Genomic DNA, 22,440 nt, shown 5'->3' with positions numbered 1-22,440 from the left:
ACATTTTTTCTTTCACAACTTATCTACACTGCCGTTTACTGAACACATTTTCTGTTTTTTTATATAATGAAATAATGTCATGGCTTTTCCCAATAGCCTTGGATCTTTTATATCCTGAACTGATGAAGCTGGTCACGCTAAATATAGCAAGATAATATTTGATTAATGCAAATGTTCCACTCCACACCATAATGTACAGGTTAGGCATAGGAGTTCATTCAGCCAGAGACTCATTCCACTGAGATGCAACACTGAGCGTCATAGGAAGTCATTCCTGCCTGTGGTCAACAAACTTTACAGCTCCTCCCTCAGAGTGTCAGACACCCTGAGCCAATATGCTGGTCCTGGACTTATTTACACTTGGCATAATTTACTTATTATTATTTAATTATTTATGGTTTATATTGCTATATTTCTACACTATTCCTGGTTGGTGTGACTGTAACGAAACCCAATTTCCCTCGGGGTCAATAAAGTATATCTGTCTGTTAACAAAATCATTAACTAACCTATTATTCCCCACAGATTTTTGATCCAAATGCAGAAAGGTATGAAGTTCCAGTCCCACTGAATATTCCCAATCCAACACCTGGAAATGGTGCATCAAACCTTTATGAGGTTGAATTTGTCAATTATCCTTTTGGGATACAGATCAAAAGAAAGAGCTCTGGTACAATAATGTAAGTGGTGGATTTTCTAATCTGTTTTGTTAACCTATTCTCACTGTCACTTCAAATAGCCTTTAGGTTCTATCCTCACTCAGAGAAAACTGGTGCAGAAGTGTAAACGATCACTGTGCAGCAGAACAAGTTGAAGTCCCATTATTAAAAATTATCCTTCTCCCAAAATAAGCATCTCAAATGTTATCCAGAACTAAATATCTCTTAAAGCTGCCTTTTATTTGGAAACATTGTACAAGATCACATATTTTTGCATTGTTTCAATGGAAATTTGAAGTTTTTATTTGTTTTTGTTTTAAATAAAATATTCCTTCAAATCAAGGATATCAAAAGCAATTCTTAGAGGGTACCATTAAGATAAAAGTTACAAATCTGTATTTGGCACGGTGGTGTAGTGGCTAGCACAATGCTTTACAGTACCCGGAGACCCGGGTTCAATTCCTGCCACTGCCTGTTAGGAGTTTGTACTTTCTCCCTGTGATCTTCTGGGTTTCTTCTGGGTGCTCTGGTTTCCTTCCACAGTCCAAAGATATACCAGTTGGTAGGTTAATTGCTCAATGCAATTGTGCCAGTGATTAGGCTAAGATTGCTGGGCAGTGTGACTTCAGAGGGTTGGAAGGACCTTTTCCATGCTGTACCTCAGTAAATAAATATTTAAAATTTTTACTTAATCAACTCCTAACCCAAGCTAACATATGTAAACACACTTGTTAATGCAAGATTGTGTATTCAAATGGGGATATGAGTGTCGTGACATTTTATATGAAGCCAAGCAATCTCAAATGCTTCCATTATAAAGCAAGATTTACACCTTAAAACATGCCATTGTGAAGCCCTCCATAGCATTAAGCACATCTACATGGAGTGCTGGCACAAATAAAAACAGACATCATCTGGGACCCCCCACTATCCAGGCCATACTCTCTTTTCACTGCTCCCATGGGGAAGGGGATACAGGATCCTCGGGTCCCACACCACCACGTTCAGGAACAATTATTACCAACAGGCTCCTGAATCAGTGTGGATAACTTCACTCACCTCGATTCTGAATTGATTCTACAACCCATGGACTCACTTTCAAAGACTTTACAGCACATGTTCTCAGTATTACTTATTACTTCAATAATTTGGGTAATTTGGGATTTTTGGTATTCGCACAGTTTGTCATTGATTCTATTGTGTTTATTTGTATCTACTGTGAATGCCCACAAGAAAATTAATCTAGGGTAGTATATGGTGACATATACGTATCTTGAAAATAAAATTACATTGAATTTTGGAGGTAAGGAGTGGTCAAATAAAACCTATTCTACTAATGTCACTTCTGATCATATATGTCCTCTGTTGGTTTGCTAACTACTGTCTCAAATTAAACCAAACTCCATGTAATCCAGTATTCTTTTGGAATAACCTGTCCTTCTGCCTATCACAAAGACCACCTTTTTCCACCTTTCTAACATTGTTCAATTCAGACTCTGAGCTTAACTCAACATTTGCTGCTGAAACCTCCTCTGTATATTTGTTATATGTAGACTGAGTTACGTTATTCCCCCAATAGCTCTGCACCCTTCCAAAGATGAATCTTAATTCTCACCCAAGTTGCATGTGTGTGCATTCAATGACTCACAATGGTACTGGTCTAATAGATCAAATTCAGATTTGTTTTCTTTCTGCTCAAGAGACTTTGTGGCCTCTGCTTCTCCCTCACAAAGTACATAGAAAAAGAATTTTATTTTAAAATGATGCTCATTCTGAAAGTGTACTTCCAATCTGCCGGGTGCCATTGTGATAGGATTAGCTCCTAGTGACACTTGCTCACTGTCTTCTCTATTCTTTCTGTTTTCATAAATTCATTATCTATTCTAAATTGTTATTCCAAAATTGTCAGTAAAATAGGATAAGATGTTTCAAATGCATTCATTACATAATTCTTTAAAAGTGACAATTCAGATTCAAAGCACTCCTCAAATAAACTCGCCACAAATAACGATATAAAGATTCGAGCTGTAGTTGGTATAGTTTATTTTCTAGTAAACAACAAGGTCAATGAGGTAGCCTGCTGTTGAATTCTGCACAGAAAAAATAACCTACAATCTAATGCAATACATTTTAAGTAACTAATTTCTATTTTCCATATTATATATACCAAATGTATTTACCATCTAAATATATTATTCTATTGCATTCTCCATCATCTTCATTGCTGTACCCGTACCTAGATCAAAATCAGAAAACCAGGTTTAAGGTCATCTGCATGTGTTTTAAAATTTATAAACTTTGCAACAGTGCAATGCAATATGTGACAATGTAGGGGAAAAACTGTGAATTAGTGTGTGTGTGTGTGTGTGTGTGTGTGTGTGTGTGTGTGTGTGTGTGTGTGTGTGTGTGTGTGTGTGTGTGTGTGTGTGTGTGTGTGTGTGTGTGTGTGTGTGTGTGTGTGTGTGTGTGGCAGTACTGCACAATCGTGTGCAGTAGCCCTCTCTGCCCTCCCTCCATACTGGTGATACAGCCTGTCAGAATGCCTTTTGTGGGACAACTGTAGAAACTTTTGAGTGAATTAGATGACATTCCAAATATCCTCAAACTCCTAAAGAAATATAGCCACTGTCTTTCCTTCATTATAGCTGCATCAATATTCTGGGACCAGGTTAGCTCCTCAGAGATATTGACAGCCAGGAACTTGAAATTTCTCACTCTCTCCACTTCTGTCCCTTCTATAAGGATAAGAGTTCATACACAATAACAAATTAAATATTTTGATTAGTAGTTTAAATTAGTTTGGCAACCAGGTTAATTTTGTTTGAAGTACAACTAATTAATTTCAAAATGTCATTCATTAAATTAGATTTGAAATCCTAAGAATATATTTGTTTAATTTTTTAACAGCTGGGACTCTCAAGTTGCTGGCTTCACATTTACCGATCAATTCATTCAATTGACAACTAAGCTCCCTTCAAAGTATATATATGGATTTGGAGAAACAGAACATAGGAGTTTCAAACATGATCTGAACTGGAATACGTGGGGAATGTTCAGCAAAGATCAGCCACCTGGTGTAAGTTCACAATGTTATATCCTTGCTTCTCTTTTATTACTAACATCAATTGCTGTGAAAAATTGAATTAGCCTAGCTACACATCAAACCTTGGATTCAGTGTTATAAGTCAAAGTGATTCCAATTGCTGGAAGTTTTGCAGTGAAGAATAACAGAACCCAACCACGTATAAATCACAGAGATTTGATTTACTGTAACACCTTATCTCTTCCATCCAGGACCACTGTCTGCAAAACCATGAAGCAAATGACTGATACAAAAGTTCTTTTCTTGACGGTAGAATGCAGCATTTTACATGAGAAACAAGTTTGTTTTGATTCAAAACCCCTTTGTGTCAGAGCTATGATTAGAACTTTTAGATCCACTTCCTGGAACTGGATACAGACTTTTCTTGACTTGACATAAATTGCTATTTATTGGCAATAATTGCATTTATTGCAATAATTTTGTATGTTGCTCAGGGACTTGGACTATACGTGTGTTCTCTTGCATAATGATGTCTTTTTTTTTCTCTTGCTAATTTGAGTGTACGTTATGCACCTTGGCCCCAGAGGAACACTGTCTCATTTGACTGTATCCTTGTATGGTTTGAATGATAATTAAACTTGATTTGATTTAAGACTAGAAACAGTTAGTAAATAAATGCTTAGGAGGACATTCAGAATTTTAACGAAAGCAAGCTAAACACAATATATTACAAATCCAGTAAAACTTAATGAGATAATTTGGCTGTTGTGGTCTTCTGATGGTGTATCTGACACCCACCCCTCACTCACTTACAGCCCTATTTATGTGTAAATACCGAGTCACTGACAGCTCTCCATTACTCAATGCTTGACCTCCAATGCCTCCTTCCACCAGGGCTTCATTCCGATGTTTTTGTCTTGACTCCAGGCTGTATTGTCCTTCTTCCTCCCCCCCCCCCCCTCCCCATAATTCTGCACTGCCCTATTCCCTGTTATTTCTATATCCAAATTCTCTGGATGGGCTAACAAAAGTAAGGTAGTTTTTTTAGTGATCGGTTGCACAAAGTCAGTTCAGTATGGCACAATACCTTGGGCCTTGAATATGATGGAAGTCGGCTGTCTCAGTTCCTTTTATAAAACAAACATGTTCTTCCCTGCCTTGCACTGCGCTAGTGTTTTCTAACTCAATCTCTTCCGAGCTGAAAAAAGAAGAAAGCCCAAATCTGTTCATCAAAGAAAGATCATATTGATTTGTTAACTATTCAGTTTATATGGCCAACAATCTTAAAATTGTTTTCAGTAGTTTTCTGCCCATTCAAGATACTGTTCTGCTAATAAAACCTGCCCTTTTATCTTATGGCAACAAAGGCAATAGAAGTAATAAAGAATAAACTGCAGCTTAGTATTATTTAGTAATTTATCTTCATTAGCTATTTTTTCAAAGTTCAAGTATATTCTTGTAACAACCCTTTTCCATCTTGCATAGTCATAGACCAGAAGTATTATGTCATGAATATAAAATGTGTATTTTACATGTTAAACTTCTTTATTTCATATTACATTCTTATGAGAGAGCAGTAATATTAGACTCTTCCATATCCTGTGATCAAGGTGACTGCTGTGAGGACGTTTTAAAGTGAAGTCAGATAACAAATGTAGTTCATGCTAGAAAAGAAACACAGATCAGTATATCTGTCGAGGATGAATTAAATGCAATGATAAATTTTGAAGACCTTGAAAATGCAGAAATATTTAAATGGAAAACAAATATAAGAGGAATAAAAAAAATTGAAAAAAACTGTGGAAAGTTTGTTTCTTGAAGCAGTGATAAGATTATCTTCCTGTTGATGTTATATACTGCAGAAGAAATATTGAATCTTATCACAAATCAGCAACACATTGACATTAGGAAACATCTACTTACCTTCCACCTCCGCACACTCGTGAAAACACTTTAAATGAATCTAGATTTGGTGTTATTGGAAATGTCCCTTTGAGATTGTGAAGTTACTTTCTTGTTTTAAATAGCAGCCATCTAAATTCTTCTCAGGTCACAGGAAGGCAGTAAGGGATGAGCCATTATGTGCATTGAGCATGTGATTCAAATGTAGAGCTCAAATAGCTTCATTCTGCAATAGAATCTCATACTCTCTGCACTTTGGTTATCCCAACTGGACAGTTATAATGTATTTACTAAAGAGAAAAGGAACTTCCACTGAATTGAATTTTCTGTCAAAATGTAAATGGCTTATTTAAATAAATAATATAGAATAAAAACATTAATGTTATGTAACAGCATGATGACTGGGGAAGAAGAAAACTTCATCTATGATATACTATTGATTGTCTCTGATTAGAGAATACAGCCAACTTACCCTTAATACATCAAGATATTGTTGTTATTGAGTGCCTGAGGGCACTTCACAGAATCATTATCTGACACCATGAGATATGTGGATTTTACAGAGCCAATTCTACATCTTTCCCAATTACAAATAAATTATTTGATAAATCAGTTTAATCAGAGTAGTAAAAATTGAAATAAGTGTAAAGTGCTAAGGAATAGACGATAACTTGTTCAGAATGTGATGGGAATATGTTTAAGTGAACTATTCAACTGTACTCTCGAAGAGCTCGGATGAAAAGTTGTTTTCAGGAGCATGTGGATTGCAGAAAGTTTCTGTGTTGAAGACAGAGGAATCTCAGTTAATACTGTTTGCTGCTTGTGTTATGGTGATCCTCAAGTACTCTTAGGAGACCTGGGAGTGAGTAAGTTATATCTTAGGAATTGAGGGATTCAGATGCTGAGAGCCTAGGAGAGGACTTATGGCTGTGGGTTAGAAGATCAAGGACTGCTGTGTGGCAGAGGAAAAAGATGCAGTTGGGAGGTAGGTCTAAGCATTAGTTTGTGCTTTTGGTCCCAAATACGCACTTCTATTCCTCCTGGCTGTGCATTCTGGTAGGTAAATTTGATAAACTACATTTTAGCTCCAGGTGGATACCGTTTGCCTCACAGGAATTAGGCAACAAATCCCCACATCTGCTCCATTATTCAGTGAGATCATGCTGGTGCAGTGTCTGATTCAACACGAGTCTGGCTCAAAACAGCCCAATGTTATTCATAAATGCACAGGGGTGTTATTCCAGTTTCCAGTAAGAGCCCTGTGCATATATCCATTTCTTCCCACCACAATGGTAGCAGGGCAATTTCAGTTAGAAATGTGCATTTGCATCTTGCTTGCCACTTTAATAATTTAATATGTGTCTGAAAGGTAACAACAGACAGAACTACTCAGTAGAGCCAGGCAGCATCTGCTAAGAGAGTTAAATGGAATCAATGATTCGGGTTATTGATCTTTATGTCAGAAAAAAATATCACCATGAACAAATTTCTAACCAATGTGTTTTGTGTGACCACTGGTTAGAAAGTGAAGTCTTTCTTCAAATCTTCTCTTTAATATATTTTCACAGTATAAAATGAATTGCTATGGGGTCCATCCTTTTTATATGGGTCTTGAAGAGGACTTCAAAGCACATGGTGTACTTCTGTTGAACAGCAATGCAATGGGTGAGTTAATCTGTTTTTGCAGTTTCCTTTAATTAAAGAATGTCTAATTTTTGCAAGCTTCATGTTTGCATCAAAATCCAAACAGCAATACAATTCTACTGAAATATGCTAAGAATATCAATGAATTGAGTTTACATGTATTATTCTGAAAGCTTTCCCATTCTTTGAAAATTGCTTATGATCCTCACAGCACAAGATGAAGCACATTTTACTAAATTAATTTCTGTGCTATAAATACATAACACTAAGGATAACCAAGATCAATAAATAATTAATTGCACACCAATTTAGCTTGCTTCACATATTCATGTTGTCATCTCAAGGTCCATGCGGACTTTGATTCTGCTTTAATGCACAAGATTCCAATTTTTATGGCTTTCAGTATAGTCAATACAAATATCAAAGTTAATTGCCACAAACTAATAAATAAACTAAGATACAAAGAATTACAGCTGATGATAATCAGAATGTTAAAGATCAAAATACAGAAGTTTCACTTGATTAGAAGTAAACTTGCTCTGTGAAAAGTTAAAACAGAGTAATGGGGCAGTGACATATTCTATTAAATGAATTTAAGAAATTTGGTTTGCTACTCTAAATCAACTGTGATATTAAAATGGTAAAATCAAGTATTCGCCTAACACAGGTTAAACAATAAACAGTACTTTAGCCAAAAAGCGTGAAAACAAATCTCTGGAATTATTTCACCAGTATTTACTAGCCTAAAAATCCCTTGGATCATAAAACTATCTACCAGAGACTATTTTGGTTCTGAGGCATGTGAAGGACCATCCTGAGAATCAAGAACTGTAGAGTGAAACAGAAGCTGGCTGGACAGCTTGAGGACTGGTGGAATAGAGTCTTGGATGAGGACAGGCAGAGAATCTGAATGTCGGCCTCATGTGGGTTGGGGATTGTGATTGGCGATTGGGGCTGGGAGAGATGATGTATGAGTTTCAGATCTTTGCCTTCATCCAGAAGTTAGAGCTGGAGGAGTTATAAAGTGACAAACACCCAAAAGCTCAGGATTGCACTTCGTACTTAGTGGAGTTGTTTTGCAAATTAACCAATCAATCTGCATTTTATCTTCCCTGTAAGGAGTAGACCACATCACGCACAGTATGCTCAGTTTATAGAGGTCTGAGAAACTCAGGGTTTCACTAACATAAACCTGAGGAGCTTCCTTTCAGGAATGATGTGGAAACTATAGAAAGGGTGCAGAGGAGATTTACAAGGATGTTGGGGAGCATGCCTTATGAGAATAGGTTGAGTGAACTTGGCCTTTTCTCTTTGGACTGACGGAGGTTGAGAGGTGACCTGATAGAGGTGTATAAGATGATGAGAGGCATTGATTGTGTCGATAGTCAGAGGCTTTTTTCCAGAGCTGAAGTGGCTAACACGAGAGGGCACGGTTTTTAGTTTGGAAATAAGTACAGAGGAGATGTCAGGGGTAAGTTTTTTTACGCAGAGTGTGGTGAGTGCGTGGAATGGGTTGTCGGCGACAGTGGTGCAGGCGGATACAATAGGGTCTTTTAAGAGACTCTTGGATAGGTACATGGAGCTTAGAAAAATAGAGGGCTATGGGTAACTCTAGGTAATTTCTAAAGTAAATACATGTTCGGCACAGGATTGTGTGTTGAAGGGCCTGTATTCTGCTGTAGAATTTCTATGTTTCAATCTACAACATTTTGCTTTTGTTTTAAACAAAGATTTACTTGGACAGATGATGCAGGGTACTGTTCTTTATAGCCAATGCCACTTTTAGCTCTCTCCATATTTCTGAGCTGATTGTGCAAATATATCACTTTCCTTCAGATGTAACACTTCATCCAGACCCTGCTCTGACATATCGTACTATAGGAGGAATCCTAGATTTTTATATGATTCTTGGCTCCAGTCCAGAAGAAGTAGTCCAACAGTACACATCAGTAAGTATCTATTTTCCTTAGTGGTAATTGAATAACCAGGGAGTATTCCGAGTGGGGAGGTTATGAATCATCTAGAAGGAATGATGGCACAGTATATAACCCGAAAATTGATGAAGTACCCGGTATATGATGTGATGAACCTAAATGTGATGTACATGCAAAATAGAATTTAATTATACTAACTGCATGGATGCAATGGTTAAATGGACTTCAGTGTAATGATACTTCTATGATACTATATAGCAAATACAAAGGTACATAGTATGAGGTCTCAACAAATATATTCATGGGATTATAGTGTCATTGATAAAACAAGCATCCATTACTGATCCTAATTACTCTCAGTCAAGAGGCTTTATTGGCAGCTTCAGGAGAACATTAAAAGTTTATCGCATTGCTATATAGTAGGTCTAGAGTAACACTGACTCCAACTTATATCAGATTTATTTCCTTAAATGGTAAATGGCCTTATAGAACACTGGGTAGTTGCATCATATTTTGATTTTTTTACAAATATATTTAATTGAGTATTGATTCCCCAGATACTGTGGCAAAATTTCAACTCTTGTCACAAGACCTTTAGATCTGGATTAATAATTAGTCCAGCTGCAAATCCACTCGGTTACTGCATCCAGATTGAATTGAATGTTATAGATTGATGTAGGAGGGTGAATTTGTAAGGCAAGCATTTTAGTAATTTGTTAAGCAGCTGTTTGCTTACTCAGACAGGACTCCCAAACCTCACCACAATGTGTGGGTAAAGATGGGCCAATTCTCACATGTCCTTATTATGCACCAAATTCCAGACTGGTGGGCATGTATGATACATAAAATTGAAAAGTTAGGAAATGCCATCTAGCTGAATAAAGATCCCTAAATTCTGAACCTTCTGTTTCCTAACACCAGATGTGAAATAACTACCAAGGAATTTCCTCTTGACTGTAGTCTGATGAAGTTTACATAATACGTACAGGATTCATCAACCATGAAAAAATTATTGCTGGGTAAACGTCAACCAAGGGGGAATGTCTTCAATTCCTTTGTTTATTTTTGTTGAAGTTGTGATTGGCAGTTTCCATAACTGAAGTAATATGCAAGTAATACTGGCCAGTTCAAATATACTGTATGTGCCAGGAGAAAGATTTCCAAATCTAGTTTTAGTTATTGGCCAACGGCCAAATCAACAAACTGTCATAAAAACACAAATGCCAACTCACCAGCACCAAAAAGCTCTTTAAACAGCTAATATAGTCAAAAAGTGTGGCAGAGATCGGTATTCCTGCATCAGACTAGTAATGAGCGACAGTGACAGGTAGAGCTACTGCCTCAGTTTCCAGATGCAGGTGTTGATGTTAACTGCCGATGCTGTTGGGATGGAATTTGCACATGCTCCCTGTGACCATGCAAGTTTCCTCTGGGTGTGTGAGTTTTTCCTAATCGCAGAGTGCGGGTTGGTAGGTTTGGTGCTACTGCAAATTATCGGAGTGATAGCTGTGTTGTATGAAATTGGAGTGAAGGAATGAGCATGTGAGAGCAAACAGGTTACAGGGAAATAAATAGGAGAATGGAATTTCTCAGAGCTGACAAAGACTTAATGGGCTGGAGAAGAATCCCTCACAGAAAGTTCTACATTTTGAACCAAAGTATATCTGAATGACTTTGAAAAGTGAAAGAGAACAACATGATTAAAAAGAAATCTTGTCAGTTTTGAGAACAAACTGAATATTTAACTTACTTCTGTTCTTTCCAGCTTATTGGACGTCCAGTCATGCCACCTTATTGGTCACTGGGCTTCCAGTTATGTCGATATGGGTATAAGAATACAAATGAAATAGCTGAGTTGTACAGAGACATGAAGAAAGCAAAGATACCTTATGTAAGTTTTTCCCGATGTACTTACAGTGATCTAATAACAAATAATTTTTAAAATCAAATATAGTGGAGGATCAGATAGTGAAGAATATCATTATGTCTCATTTTGTCCCTATGGGAATTGGTTTTGTACATACTGTATATTGATGCAATACAAGCTCTTTGGTGCACCAACACCATGGCAACAAGAAAATAGTATAATGCAGGGACAGACCCTTCGTGCCACCATGCTGTGCCAATTATGATATAATCTAAGCTAATCCCATCTACCTGCTACCAGTCTGTATCCCTCCAGCATGCCATTATCATGTCTGCTTCTACCACCTCCACTAGCAGGTTATTCCATTCACCTACCAATATCTGTATTTTAAAAAGAGGCTTGCCTCACAAATCACCTTTAAACATCCCCCCTCTCATCCAACACACACAAAATGCTGGTGGAACACAGCAGGCCAGGAAGCATCTATAGGAAGAAGAAATGTCATCGTTTCGGGCTGAGACCCTTCTTTTTTTGCCCTTTTTTTTGCCCTTCTCATCCTAAAGCTTTGTTTCATAGTATTTGAAATTTCCAGCCTGAGGAATCCTTTCCATGCCTCATAATTTTACATACCTCTACCGAGACGTCCTCAGCTTCTAATAAAAGAAGACAACCTAAGTTTTTCCAGCTAACTCACTCCAATCTAGGCAACTTCCAAGTGGACCTCTTCTGCACCTTTGCAAAAGCACCCACATCATTAAGTAAACTAATCATGTTTACCACTACTTGATCAGTTGCTTTTTACACTTTGGTATTTCAATTATTAATCTGGGGAATATCTGCCTCCGTCACTTTTTCATGCAGTGAATTCTTAATTGTCATTATTCACTAATGAAAATGTTCTCCCTCTAACCCTACATCTTTTTCCTCTAGTCCTCTAGATCCCTCACCTTGAATCTACTCCTACTGGTTTTAGATCTCTAGTTTCCTGCTATCAGTCCTAGATAAACATATATCTCATAATTTTAAATTTTTGGTTGAAGGATGTTCAATATGTGGACATTGATTACATGGAGAGACAGCTGGACTTCACCCTTGATGTGGATGATTTCCAGCGTTTGCCAGATTTGTTCAATCAAATGAGAAGTGAAGGGATGAGAACTATCATTATTTTGGTACGTCTTTGATATGTCCTTTCTTTTATCTTCAATTATAATTTTAATTGGATTAATGTAAACTCAAATATAACTTCTCTCTTAAACATTAAGGATCCAGCAATTTCAGGAAACGAAACCCAACACTACGAGGCATTTACAAGTGGACTCGACAAAGATGTATTCATTAAATGGAAAAATAGCTCTGAAATTGTGTGGGGGAAGGTAATCAGCATTTTCAATTTTGAAAATTATCTAAAATATAGCAATGTTTTGAGGTGATTTCAGTTACAGCAGTTGAAGGCAATTTTATTAATTATGTTTGTCTGGCATAATTGAAAGTCACTATTCACCAGTTGCATTGAATACATGTTGCAGGTGTGGCCAGATTTTCCAAATATAACAGTGGATTCATCAAAGGACTGGGACTATCAAGTAGAAGTAAGCCAGATTTATCAAATGTTACACATATGATTCAGTTTGCTTTTTCAAATGTATCAACACTTCTAGCTGAAATATATAAGTTTAATACTTGTATAAAGATAAGTGGTTTGTCATGTGTTTCTATTGACAAGTAAACTCAAATGGTTAAGATTATTTTGTACTGGAGTTTTAGCATACAAGAGAACATTGAAAATAAAACCGGAAGTCATTGAACAGTTCTTGAAGATAAATGCTTATTGTAATTATAACTTTTCATGTTTATTCTGAAATTATGGTTTCATGTTCTTGCAGCATTATCGGTCGTTTACTGCTTTCCCAGACTTTTTCCGCAACACAACCGCAGAATGGTGGCATACAGCAATTAAGAACTATTACTCCAACCCAGCTGATCCAAGTAAAAGTGTGAAGTTTGATGGGCTTTGGATTGTGAGTGCTCAGTTTCTATTTTCGTTTACCAACAAGTCTAATTTTAAATTAATGCTAAAATAAATTAGTGTTCCTCTGTGGCTCTTTCTTTTTAGGATATGAATGAACCAGCAAGCTTTGTTCATGGATCCGTTAATGGCTGTCAGGATACAAAATTGAACAAACCACCCTATATGCCAGGTTAGGACGTTTTCAATCAATGAATTCTTGAAAAGTATCTCTGCAAATGAATGCAAAAGAGTCATTGGAAGTTTGAGATGAATACCCTGCAAGTTGTTTTGTCATTTAAAAAGAAAGTAGCTCACCTGCAGTTAGTATAACTCTGAGAACCAAATTATCTTCTCAGATTTGATGAATATTTGGCAGTAAATGTTCAAATGATGAACCAATGAACATTAATTGATGTACAGCAGTCTCAGATTGATCTGCATTTTTAATACAGTTATTTTAAAGAACTCTATAATAAAAACCATTGTGTAACGTATAATAGTGTAGGAGCAGGCTTAAATTAAGGTCAGTGCAAATTTTATATATATATGTAGTGTTAATGGCACTTACATTTTTCTTTAAGCCATCTTGTGACAGCCAGACTGTTATCATGCTTAAGGCTGATCGCGGATATCAATCGGGGATCGTGGATCGCAATGTTTGTGTCTGTACTGAACATGTACAGACTTTTTTTCTTGTCATTATTCCATAAACCATACAGTATAATGGCTATTTACATAGTATTTACATTGTATTAGGTATTATAAGTAATCTAGAGATGTTTTAAGGTATACAGGAGGATGTGCGTAGGTTATATGCAAATACTATGCCATTTTATATAAGGGACTTGAGAATCCACGGATTTTGGTATCCGCGGGGGTTCCTGGAACCAATCCCTCGCAGATAGCAAGAGACAACTGTACTTTGATTTATGAAGGCCAGTGTGCCAAAAGTTCTTTTTATGACCTTAGCAACCAATGATAGCTCTTTCAAGGAATTATGAATCTGTATTGCCAGATCCCTTGGTTATATCATATTCCTCAGTGTCCTACTGCTCACAGTAGAAGATCTACCCTGGTTTGTCCTCCCAAAATACACCTCACACTTGTCTGCATTAAATTCCATCTTGCATTTCTCAGCCCATTTTTCCAGCAAGCCCAAATCCCACTATGAGCTCTGATAGCCTTCCTCACTGTCCAAAAGTTGGTGTCATCTGGAAATTTTGTGGTCTTGTTTATCACATTATCATCCACATCATGGACATAGATGACAAGCAAGAGAGCCAGCACCAATATCTACAGTACACCACTAGATACAGGCCTCTAGTCAGAGAAGCAATCATCTACTACCACTCTCTAGCAAAGCCAATGTCTAATCCAATTTACAATCTCATCCTGAATGCCAAGTGAGTGAACATTCTTGACCAACGCTGGACCTTGTCAAAGGCCTTGTTAAAGTCTACGTCGATATCATCCACTGCCTTGCCTTCATTAACTTTTCTGGTAACTTCCTTAAAGAACTCTATAAGATTTGTTAGACATGACCTATGATACCATACACAAAGCCATGGTGACTTCCCTTAATCACTCCCTATCTGTCCAAATACCATACTTGTATATCCAGTCCCTTAGAATATATTCCTTTACCTTACACATTGCTGACGTCAGACTCACCAGCCTATAATTTCCCATCTTACTCTTAGAGACTTTCTTGAACAATAAATAACATTAGCTATCCTCCAATCATCCAGCACCTCACCCATGGCTAAGAACTTTTTAAATATCTCTTCTAGGGCCCCTGCAATTTTTGCACTAGCCTCCGCAATGTCTGAGGTAGCACCTTGTGAGGTCTTAGGGATTTATCCACTCTAATTTGCCATAAGACAGCGAACACCACCTCCTCTTTAATCTGCATACAGTCATTGCTGTTTTGCCTCAATTCTATAAACTCTGTTTCCATCTGCTGAGTAAATACAGTTGCAAAAAAATCCATTTAAGAAGTCCCAGCTCTCTTTTGGTTCTATGAAAGAATGACCACTCTGATCTTCAATGGACCAATTTTGTTCCTTGCTATGCTTTTGCTCTTATTATAGATGTTGAAGCCCTTGGGATTCTCCTTCACCTTGTTTGCTAGAGCAATCTCATGCCTTCTTTTAACCCTCCTAATTTCCTTCTTAAATGTTTTCTTGCATTTCCTATACTGTTCAAGTATCTCATTTGTTACTTCCTGCCAACACCTGCTCTTCACCTCCTTTTTAACCAGGGTCTCAATATCTCTTGAAAACCAAGATTCCTTAAATCTGTTATTCTTGCCTTTTATTCCAACAAGAACACACAAAGTCTGTGCTCTCAAAATTTCACTTTTGAAGTCCTGCCACTTATCAAGTACACAGTTGCCAGAAAACGACCTGCCCCCATCCACACTTGCCAGATCCTTTCTGATACTATCAAAATTGGCCTTCCTCCAATTTAAAATCTCAATCCAAGGATCAGACATGTGCTTCTCTGTACTTATCTTAAAACTAGCATTTCCCTACATAAACTTCTGTCACCTATACTGGTTCTTCCCTAATAAGAGGTTTAGTATCACTCTGTCTGGTTGAGTCTTCTTTATATTGATTAAGGAAACTTTACTGAACACATTTGACAAACTCTATCCAATCCAACCACTGACAGTATAGGAGTCCCAGTAAATATGTGGAAAGTTAAAATCATCTATTATCACAACCTTATGTGTCTTGCAACAGTCTGTGACCTCTCTAGAGATTTGCTCCTTTAAATCCCACTGACTATTGGGTAGTCTATAATATTATCCCATTAATGTGGTCATACCTTTCTTATTCCTCAGTTCCACACATATAGCCTCAGTGGATGAACAGTGCAGTCTGTACTAACTGAGCACTGCCATGGCGTTTTCCCTGATTATGCTACCCCTCCCCCTTTAATCCTTCTTGCTCTATCATGTCTAAAACAATGGAAGCCAGGAATTTTGAGCTGCTCATCCTGCCCCTCCTGCAACCAAGTTTCACTTATGGTTACAATGTCATAAGCTCATCTGCCTTTCCTACAATACTCTTTGTATTGAAATCTATGCAAATGAGAACATTAGTCCCACAGTGCGCAACCTTCCAATTCCTGACTTTGTATGTAGGTTAACAATATCTTTCCTCGCAACCATTCCAGTATCTGCTGCCAATACCCCTGCAACTCTAGTTTAAACCCCTTAAACTAGCAAAGCTTCCAATAAGGAAATTAGTCTTCCTACAGTTCAGCTCCAAACCATCCCATCTATACAGATCCGACTTTCCCTGGAAGAGAGCCCATCGATTCGGAAATCTGAAGCCTTCCTTCCTACACCAACTCTGTAGCAATGTACTAAACTGTATTATCTTCCTGTTTCTGGCCTCACTAACATATGCCGGCAGTTGCAATTCTGAGATCACTACCTTGCAGGTTCTGCCCTTTAACTTATCACCTAACTCCTGAACTCATTTTGCAGGGCCTGGTTACTCTTCCAACCATGTCATTGGTGCTAATGTGGACCATGGCCTCTGGCTATTCATAGCCCGACTTACAGTAAGGATGCTGTGGACTGTATTCAAGATGTCCCTGACCCTTGTACCAGTGCAGCAACATAACGTCGGTGAATCTCACTCTTGTCCATAGAACCTCCTATCTGCTTCCCTCACAATTGAATCTCCTATCTCCACAGCTCACCTCTTCTGCTCCCTTCCCTTCTGAGACACAGAGCCAACTCACTGCTGACCCCTGTGCTTTTCCTCTGCTAGGTAATCCCTAACCCCTCCACCCCAACAGTATCCAAAGCAGTACGTCTATAGTTGAGGTGAATGGCCACAGGGGCACCCTGCACTGACTGCCTATCCCCTTCACCCCCCCCCCCCCCCGACAGTCACCCAGTTACCTGAGTCCTGCACTTTCCCTGTGTTGCCTGTTGAATGATTCAGAGTTGATCCAGCTCCAGCTCCAGTTTCTTACCACTGTCTGCAAGAAGCTGCAACTGGATTCTTTTCTTACAGGTGTCGTGATCAGGGATATTGAACATCTCCCTACCTTCCCACATCCTGCAAGAAGGAGCATTCCACTACCCTGCCTGGCAGCTCCCTGCTCCAAGTGTGCAATTAAAAAAAAGAAAGAAAATTAAATGAAAAATCTACATATAGCCTTCACCTCTCTACACTGAACCCTCTCTAAGCCAAAGCTTTAACTCCCCACACTAACACTATTCCACTCACACATTTGCTGTTTCCACAATGGCCTCTCTGCCCTAATCTCTTTATTGCCCTTTGCCAAGTGCCTAATTATGCATGATCCAGCATCTCCCAGTGGTATGAGTCATGCAGGATGTTGTGACTGCCCCCCCCTCGCTTCTTTTGAAGTCTCCCTCTCACTGTGCGCAATACAGTGTCTCCTCGCGATGTGTGGCATGTATTCTCGTTTCTAATGTTGATCATCTTGATTACGTATGTAGGAGAACCTGGTATACAAGTGTAAAATTTATTCTAATAATACTGCTGTTATAATTAGCAGATGATACAATTACAAAGCTTGCTATCAACCTATTGTTTTGCTTATCTCTCTCTATATCTATGTTGGTTTTTGTCCAAGGTAAATTTTTATACAGTTTTAAGTATCTGTCCTTTAATGAAAAGGCTAGAATCACACAGGCAAAGCATAACAGAGAGCATCTCCCTTAAAAATAACTAAATCTTGTGAATCTAACTTCATGAGTTTAGTAAATTGATACTATAGAACTGATTTTGTGATATGTTTTAATGCTCTTTGAAAAGAGGGATGATTACCTACTGCAATGATTATTTATACAAGAGCTAATTTATAAATTACTCAAAAAATGAACACTTTCAACAAAGAGAATGCCTTCTGGAAAAATTACAAGCTGTTGAATATTTTTCGGTACAAAATTCTAGAAATGGACAGGCTTGGTTCATTATTTTTACGTTTTACATTCTTCTGTTGCCTTTTATTTTAAACATGTGTATTTTTTATTTCAAAGTGCTTGAGTCAAGACACATGGGATTGCAGCACAAAACTTTATGCATGGAGAGTGAGCAATTTCTGGCATATAATATTTCAGCAAGGCACTACGATGTGCATAATCTCTATGGATGGTCACAAACAAGGCCCACATTAGAGTAAGTTGAAGAAGTTTATCCTGTAATAATTCAGAATTTGAAACTTGTTATGAAAACATTCTAGGTGGTGTAGCTAGTAATAAAGAATGGAATGAATAGAGGGAAAAGTTGCTGGGTTTGATTTAATTAATATCACATTATGTGTTTAATTTGGCAAGTTTGTACATTTATATACGCAGGAAACTACATGTTGGCAGAATTTTTGTACCCAATTTATTCTGGTGGTTCTAATGCAAATAAACACATTGGAGAGATGGTAGATGGTAGATTAGCATTTATAGAAGTAAATAGGACTTCTACTACTCTGCAAATGAATTACATTGGTGTAGTGGCAAAATATCTAATTGCTCATGTATTTTCAGACCTAATGACAGTAGTTACAGTGAACTGAAGACAGAAAACAATGTTGTTTCATGAAATAGTGTATAACTCTACAGCAGAGAGGTTTTGGCTACATGATATACAGAAATTGAGTATGATAATGCATCAATACTCATTTAAACTGTCGTGTTTCCAGATGACAAGTAAAGAGGTTTGTGTTTAAGTAAATAAGTTACAATAAATGAGAAACAGGTACAAGCTTAGGCCACTGGGTCCCTTGAGCCTGTCTCACCATTTCAATCAGATGATATCTATTCTAACTCAACAATTTCCTGGTCGATAAAATATGAGGATTAAAGTTGAGAGCTACAAATGAGTATTTACCTCAAATATGAATTGCTTACATATCAGCCATCCTTGTGCAAATAATCTTATTAATTTCTTTGAAATAAGAAACACATTTGTATATCCATGGAGTTAATTTGATATTACCTTACCAATAAGACCCATATAAGCATCTCTTCAGTACTAGATCTTGTTTATGAAGAATTTGAACTCCACCATGAATTGAGCCAATATTAGTACTTATGAAGTTGGGAATTGGTGTAGGTGGTGAGAGTTTTGCCTACCTTTGGCACAATATGTTGATAATAAATTGAGATTCTATCGAAAAAGTATACTCAAGAAGGTTTGATGCAAGTGAATAGTTTAACCAGAAATTTGTTGAAACTTTCAATATGTAGACTGAAGGAGGCTTAATTGAAGTGGTATAGTTGTGACGTATCTGGATTGTTAGTGCCAGATACATACACCATGTTCTGAGCAAAATAGGAAGTTCTAACTAGATAGGGGTTTTCAAAAATGTATCGCTCTTGAGTGATAAATAATAATTTATTTTTCAAAGTAAAGTTTACTGCTACCATTCCAATTACAATTATTTGATGTTTCATAGATCTCTGCAAAACATAACTGGAGAGCGAGGAATTGTGGTGACTCGTTCAACTTTCCCATCAAGTGGACAATGGGCAGGGCATTGGCTTGGAGACAACACAGCTGCCTGGGACCAGATGCATAAATCAATTATTGGTAACAAGAAGTTGAAAGAACATCTAATACAATTATACTGTTATTTTTCTTTCTTTCCCCTTTTCTGTGCCTTTTGAACAAATCCTTTCTGCAGAAGTGCATTGATAGAATTCTAGTTGTGCGTGTATCACCCTGATCCTTTGTTGCCTCTAAAATGCAGGCAGATTGCTTGAACAATGCAAACCTAGGCAGGTAGTTTATCTATGAAATGTGGGAATTTGCCAGAAGTAGGAATATTATAACAGGTAATGAAACTGTTCTTGCCTAGCATCTATATATGCATTTGGCAGAGGTCACTTCATTGGATCCATCTCAAACATGAGCTTCAACAGAGTTTTTTCCTTTCTATCCCAATGATACAAAAGGTAGTTATAATGCATGATCATTGGAGAGTAGAGATCCTGTTTCCTACCATCCCAATCTCAGTAGATTCATTGTCATACTACATTATATATTAATTGAGCTATTTTGAACCATTTCTAATGTAATTATATTGGATTAAATAGCATTAAAAAACAACCTACAGGATGTAACATAAAACCCAGGATAATGTTGTCGATGAATCATTTCCACAAAAGCAAGCACTAATGTTTCTATAAAAATCAATGCGCTCTTCAAGGCAGGATTGCATTGTTAATGATTCCCTTTCCTTAGCTACAGTATTCACTCTAACCTTTAAATCCTTTCAAATTCAGTCACGCCAATTCACATCAGCACTTTTCAGAAAATATCTTGCAAACTGTTGCATTATCTCAAACCACCATTCATCATCAAATACACTAAGTGGGCAGAACTGTAAGTAAGTCATTGCGACTCATCAAAGGAACGTTTGATTCCCTCTACAGTATTGTGGGAAGGGGAAGAGGAAGGACAAGAATTGCATCTTCTGTAGCTACCCAAGAACGTACTCTGAGAAACTGAGTGATTGGTAGAGATTGGCCATGGAGTCATTGAGGGAATCGTTTCTTCAATTGCCAAAAGTAGAGTAGAAGGGAAGAATTAACTTGTTACTCGATTGTATAAAATAAGCTCTTTTTTTTCCGTGATTGAAGCCCATTTAGTGTTGCTGAAAGAGAGTTTAGATTTAGATGTGGAGGTTTATTGTGCACAAATTTTAAAAGTTTCAGATTGTTTTCTGGCATTAAGCTTTAATTCTGCCAAACGTGTGTAATTACAATCTTTTTCTATCATAGGAATGATGGAGTTCAGTCTATTTGGAATTTCTTATGTAAGTTCACTTAAAAGCTCATTTTGCAAAATATAGTATAAGCTATTTTTTATTATATTATAAGGAATTTGTCAATTTCATGTTCAATAGTATTTTCTTCATTTACCTTTAGACGGGAGCTGATATATGTGGCTTTTTTAAGGACACTACCTATGAACTTTGCCTACGATGGATGCAGCTTGGAGCATTCTATCCCTATTCTAGGAATCACAATGCAATAGGGTTTATGGTAAGTTGTCTTTTGTTTATTATCAATACACCTTGGAAAGGGAAGTCTAATCTCCTGTTCTGCATTAAGAACAGGAGATTAGAAACACCTGGGAAACGAGGAACATGGACACAATTAGATTAGAAACATAACAAGATATAACATAAATTCCCATCAGTATTTGCCAATAATGCTTGAAAAACGAACAGGACTTTAACAGACCCATCAGCACTTCTTGTGTATTTGCATTTCAAAAATTATCTTCACTAAATACTTTTGCTGTAACCTTATTATAAAGCTCATTTATTTTGTTCCTCATAGTACACTTTTCATTCCACAATTAGGTATATTGGCTGGCAATATTGATTTCCCACAAAGTCCGGACAATATTATTTGGAATTCCTTTGAATTTTAATGTTAACAGCACAGAGAAAAATGTCTTCCAGCTATTTCTGAGCTGATTTTAAAATCTCATACAACTAATGCATATTACAGAACTCTGTACTTCAGCTGACTTTTGACTGTATTATACTCCACAACTTCACAATTTTCCCACTCACTTTATCTATCCTTATCCTTTACAGTGCATCCTTGCATCTTATAAAGTTACCAGTTCACCAGAAAACTTAGCAGTTGTACTCTAGGTCCCTTCATGCAAATCATCTTTATAGATGATAAATTATTAAAACCTGGCCTTGATCTCCAGTACTCTACTGATTATTGATTACCAAACTAAAAATGATCTATTTATCCACAGCCTTTTTTGTTTCAATAGTTGGTCACTTCCTTATCCACAGTAATAAAATAACCCAACTCTGTTCACAAAGCCAGGCCAGCAATTTCATGAAGAATCCCACCCATCCTGCTTAAGGACTGTTTGTCGCAGTCCCATCAGGGAAGCATCGTCCACACCAGCACCACATAGTCTCAAAAATCCCCCAAGCCATGAAGCTGATCAACATCACCCCCCCATTAACTCACCCCACTACCATTCTATATCTATCACGTGTTACTTAATGTACAGTCAGTTTGTGCATATAATATTTACTTGTACATTGTGTTTCATAGCATTGCCTTTTATATTTTTCATTTATTGAGTGTTTATTTTTTTGTATTGTATTTTTATACTTATTGCATGGTTTTATGTTGCGTTGGATCTCGAGTAACACTCATTTTGTTCTCCTTTACATTTGTTTACTGAAGAATGACAATAAATGATCTTGAATCTTGAAAATCACCTTTATTGAATTCCTTCATGAAATTAGAGCACACTTTATTTGCTGATTTCCCTTCATTCATCCGGTTTGTAATATCCTCAGTGAACATAGTTTAGTAAATCTTATAGTGAAAATATTTCAATTGCATGTGC

At 37.1% G+C, this 22,440-nt stretch overlaps 1 protein-coding gene across 3 annotated transcripts in view; it reads left to right on the top strand.

The window, feature by feature from the left end:
• Positions 1-22,440, top strand: part of si (sucrase-isomaltase) — a 185,206-nt gene that overhangs the window by 117,359 nt on the left and 45,407 nt on the right. For all 3 annotated transcript variants that reach the window (XM_073041017.1, XM_073041016.1, XM_073041015.1), the window contains 14 exons: positions 526-680; positions 3,567-3,735; positions 7,173-7,269; positions 9,085-9,197; positions 10,948-11,073; positions 12,090-12,221; positions 12,315-12,425; positions 12,579-12,641; positions 12,936-13,070; positions 13,166-13,250; positions 18,090-18,228; positions 19,502-19,635; positions 20,829-20,863; positions 20,976-21,092. In XM_073041017.1, coding sequence (XP_072897118.1) covers positions 526-680; positions 3,567-3,735; positions 7,173-7,269; positions 9,085-9,197; positions 10,948-11,073; positions 12,090-12,221; positions 12,315-12,425; positions 12,579-12,641; positions 12,936-13,070; positions 13,166-13,250; positions 18,090-18,228; positions 19,502-19,635; positions 20,829-20,863; positions 20,976-21,092 — 1,611 coding nt within the window. The remainder of the gene's footprint in view (positions 1-525; positions 681-3,566; positions 3,736-7,172; positions 7,270-9,084; positions 9,198-10,947; positions 11,074-12,089; positions 12,222-12,314; positions 12,426-12,578; positions 12,642-12,935; positions 13,071-13,165; positions 13,251-18,089; positions 18,229-19,501; positions 19,636-20,828; positions 20,864-20,975; positions 21,093-22,440) is intronic.

The sequence above is a fragment of the Hemitrygon akajei genome, chromosome 3 (genome assembly GCF_048418815.1).
Source record: "Hemitrygon akajei chromosome 3, sHemAka1.3, whole genome shotgun sequence".
Classification (NCBI taxonomy): domain Eukaryota; kingdom Metazoa; phylum Chordata; class Chondrichthyes; order Myliobatiformes; family Dasyatidae; genus Hemitrygon; species Hemitrygon akajei.
Note: the sequence above shows the minus strand (reverse complement) of the source record. Positions and strands in the feature narration are given on the sequence as shown.